Source organism: Pteropus vampyrus, unplaced genomic scaffold, assembly GCF_000151845.1.
Source record: "Pteropus vampyrus isolate Shadow unplaced genomic scaffold, Pvam_2.0 Scaffold5, whole genome shotgun sequence".
Lineage (NCBI taxonomy): Eukaryota > Metazoa > Chordata > Mammalia > Chiroptera > Pteropodidae > Pteropus > Pteropus vampyrus.
The window spans coordinates 4732136-4736148 of NW_011888786.1; the positions used below are offsets into that span (position 1 = coordinate 4732136).

Here is a 4013-nt window from a genome sequence, read left to right on the forward strand (position 1 = left end):
AGGCTTTAAAAGTCTTCTTAGAAAATAAAATTATACTTCTGCATTACTTCCCAATAAGTAGAAATGCTTTAGGCTAATTACAGTAGCATGGATGGTAGCTACTATTTGGGAGAAAGCTTTAGTTTATAAAAGTAATAAAATTGTATCTTCTCCAGGGTTTGCCTTTTCTTGTATTACATGTCCTAGATTGTATCATTTGCATGACATCAAGGTAGTCCCGTGTATGATTGTGTTCCCTAGAGACCTTCTTAAAAATGAGATGTATATTTCATGAGACATTCTCTATGTACATAATTTCTAAAGTAAGGAAGAGGTCCCTCTGGATTAAATCATTGCACCTTTATTCAGTAGTCTTATGAGAGAAAGAGCTATTCTATGGGAATGTTTAAACAGTCTTTTTTTTTTTTCTCTTTTTTAAAGTAACAGACCTCAGATGTTGAATTAGCCCTTTTGGTGAATTCCACACTTGAAACAAGGGCGAGATTCATTGGGATCATAGCCTAACCCCTGTATATTGCATGTAGAGCTGACAACTCATCTGACTATTTCATCAAACATTCCATGTGTATTTCAAGTGAAACATTTAAATACTTTTTCTTTACCAGAATAATAATATCACTGTGTCAAACTAATCGATTTAAACAACTGCTTATTTGTAAAAACAAAATGAAACAAACAAAAATAACAATCAGATAGGACAGATAGGATTTAGTACTTAGCTCTTCATTTTAACGAAGTCAATTCCTTAGCATGAATAAAAAAATTTTAATTCCAAAAACAAGCAGCAGGAAAAAGTAGACTTAACCAAGTTTGAAGCAGCTTTTTTTTCATCTTTGAATTTGAACAAATGAGTACTTAAACTACAGACGAGATTTATTTGTTGGAATTTTGTGTTATTTGGAAAGCTGTTACAGATTTTAAACTTTTTACTGTAGATTTAGATAGTGTTTCAACGACGTTGCTGCAGTATATATTTTGTAGTATTTGGGACTGAAACTAGCATCTTGGAGAAAAGCAAATTTTTAAAAATTTGTTAATACTTTAAAAACTTATTTTCTGAGTACTATAATTCGAGAAGTTCCTTAACCGAAAAGTATGCCGTATTTACAGTTCGGAGAATTCACATATAATGATAAACAATGCAAATTATGAGAATAGTCAAACTTAATGTAGAAAAACTGCTAGCTTCCTGGTGGGGAATGGCAGGAAGATATGTGGGACATCATTTCTCTTTCTCGACTTGGAGTTCTCGAAGGAAAACTGCTTTTAAAAGGAGAAAACCTAAAAGTAGTCTCGCTCTTCCTTGCCAAGGATAGTGAAATTAACATGCAGCTGGGCTTCTCTGATAAATGGATTCTGTTAGGTCACTGAGGGGGTGCATGTGACATTAAGTGATTTACAGTCCTTTACCTTAATGAAATTGTTTCAGCAAGATGACGCTGAAAGCTCTTAATGGATAGCTTTTCTTGATGTAATGAAATTGCATTCCTATGGCATTTAATATAAGGTGCAGTTATTATTTACAGGAGCTTTCCAAGGGCTGCTATTTGCACAGACAGTTCAGAACAAAAAGAGATTTCAGTGGCGGCATTGAGGCCAGAATGGCTCGTGACATTCTTGAGCAGATGAGTGTGTTCGTGAGAGCATTTCAGTTAGTGCAGCCAGGGCTTCCTAGACCCTTCAGGACACTTCCTCTCCCCTAACCCTGCTGGTCTTCGGCCTTTTACATACATTCTTCTAATCTATTTAACAGGCAACTGGATTACAACCAGATCAGCTGTATTGAAGATGGGGCATTTAGGGCTCTCCGGGATCTGGAAGTGCTGTAAGTACCGCTTATTTCTCTCACTCTTTTAAAGGGAGCTTTGTGTCTGGGGAGTGCTAATGTGCAAGCTTATCCGCTAGCTTAAAACCTAGTGTCAAATGGTCTTCTAAAGAGATAGCTTAAATCGTCAGAGTGAAAAAAAGAGGAGTCCAAGTGTGTGTGTGTGTGTAAAACCTTGCGTATCGTATCTGTATGTTTAGGTAAAATTTTCTATTTAAGAAGGGCACTCACATGTTCACATATATATTGTCCTTGAAGCGTTTCTCCTTATAATAAAATATTCTCATTCACAGGATTTGTGAGAATTCCTAGAATTGCTAAATATTAAGATAGCATCAGTCATATAGGAAAAATGACAACAAAACATAAACCTCTTAGTAGCTGATATGTCGGTGTATTTTGTAGTTGCTGTGCAATGGAGACATTTTCTCATTTTAAGATGTCACTTTTAACCAGATAATGTCATCTTTGTAAGGTTATTTCAAAATCTACTTTCTAATTTTAATGAGTTGCCCATTCGTGCAGTTATCATTTACAGGAGCTTTCCAAGGGCTGCTATTTGCACAGACAGTTCAGAACATAAGTCCATTTTAAAGTCCTTACAACTGACTTAGTAAAGCACAACCCACAGATTAGAATTATAATTGGCATCCTCTCTTTCCCTGCTGGGTGGACGTGGCTGACATAATTGGTTGGAGGTAACTGAGTTATCTCTTTGACTTAGTAAAATAATTTTAATGAAATTATTAATTGTAATAAAAATAGTTTTAATGAAAACTAGAATTACTAAAGCCATTTACGGTGACTAATTATTTCTGGAATTTTTACCAAAGATTCACATTTCCAGCTTTTTAAATATACTTACAAATTCCTCCTCTGAATAAAATACTTTTTTATACTATAAGTTGTCTCTGACTCAGTTTATTCAGATCTACAAAATTGAACTAAATATTAAGAGTTTTTGAAATTTTAGTTCATATGATAAAAGTTATTTAGAAATCATGAAATCCTCCAGGAAAGAAAGAATATTCCATTGTTTTATAAACTGAGTTTGTGGAATGGGATGTAATACTGAAAAAAAGTTTAAAGTTTCAACTGGAATGGTTTATTTTAGCAATATTTTCTTTTTTTTAGGGGCAAAAATTTATTAGAAAAGCGGTAACACTCCACAGACAGAGCAGTGGTCTCCTCTCAGAGGCAGAGAGCGAGAGGGACTAGCAATATTTTCTATATGATTTTGGTTTTAATTGTGAATAATTGGCTAGAATTTCTAGCTGCATTATGTGCTGTTATTAATCGTTTTTAAAAACTTATGTAAGAATAAGTTGATTGAGATAAATTGTGTTATAAGACTATGTACTGTTTTCTAGCCACATGAGAAATCACCTTTGTTTCTGTCTTGATAACAGTCTAACTTTTTCTATAGGAAAAATATTTGAAGTGCTTATCATACACATTATAGTTATAAGGCCACTTTTTAAACTGTGTTCCAGAACCGTTTTTAATATATGAAGCTGACTGATGCTGTTCCAGTGTCAGAATAATTCAGATACAACTATTTCATGAGAGTAGTTGGATGTCAAAACCATAGTCGGTGCCACCAAACTTTGTGTGTGAGGAGACTACCGCAAGTGTTATGTGACTGAATGGAGCTGATCAAGCCAAAAATCACTGTTCCTGAGTCAGTGCTCCTAACTAGGAATATGAATGATGCCAGTCATTTTATGGAAATTTTGCTGAGGGTTTTGAATCAAGTAAAATTCAATAAAGTACTCTGTTATTAAGTAAATGAGCTTAAATACTTATTAGATATGGAATAATTCGTATATATAATGAGTATATGTTAAGTACTCTCTCTACGTCTCTCTATATATTTATATGTATATAGAGAGAGAAATCTATGTGCAAAGCACAAATGCAGTAACTATTCATTTGCTTATTTGTTATAAACTAATATTATTTTGCAGAAGCAGTAAAGTCATAAAAACACCATCACTTCCTACATTTTATTTGTCATGATAGCAAAATATCTAAAAGGTGTCTTTAGCAAGACCCACTATCATAAACATACCAAAGAGTGACATTTTATAGTTCATGGAATTAAAATAAAAAAATCTAAACTGTTGAAAACTCTTCTGAGGACCTAAAAGAAGTCTCAAAGGGATATATAAGGGTCAGAGTTTGATTT

The 4013-nt window shown here is 33.6% G+C and overlaps 1 protein-coding gene across 1 annotated transcript in view; it reads left to right on the plus strand.

The window, feature by feature from the left end:
• The window catches only part of SLIT2 (slit guidance ligand 2), a 344129-nt gene that overhangs the window by 219021 nt on the left and 121095 nt on the right, over positions 1-4013 (plus strand). The window contains exon 6 of the mRNA XM_023533952.1: positions 1754-1825. Within this exon, the coding sequence (XP_023389720.1) occupies positions 1754-1825 (72 nt within the window). The remainder of the gene's footprint in view (positions 1-1753; positions 1826-4013) is intronic.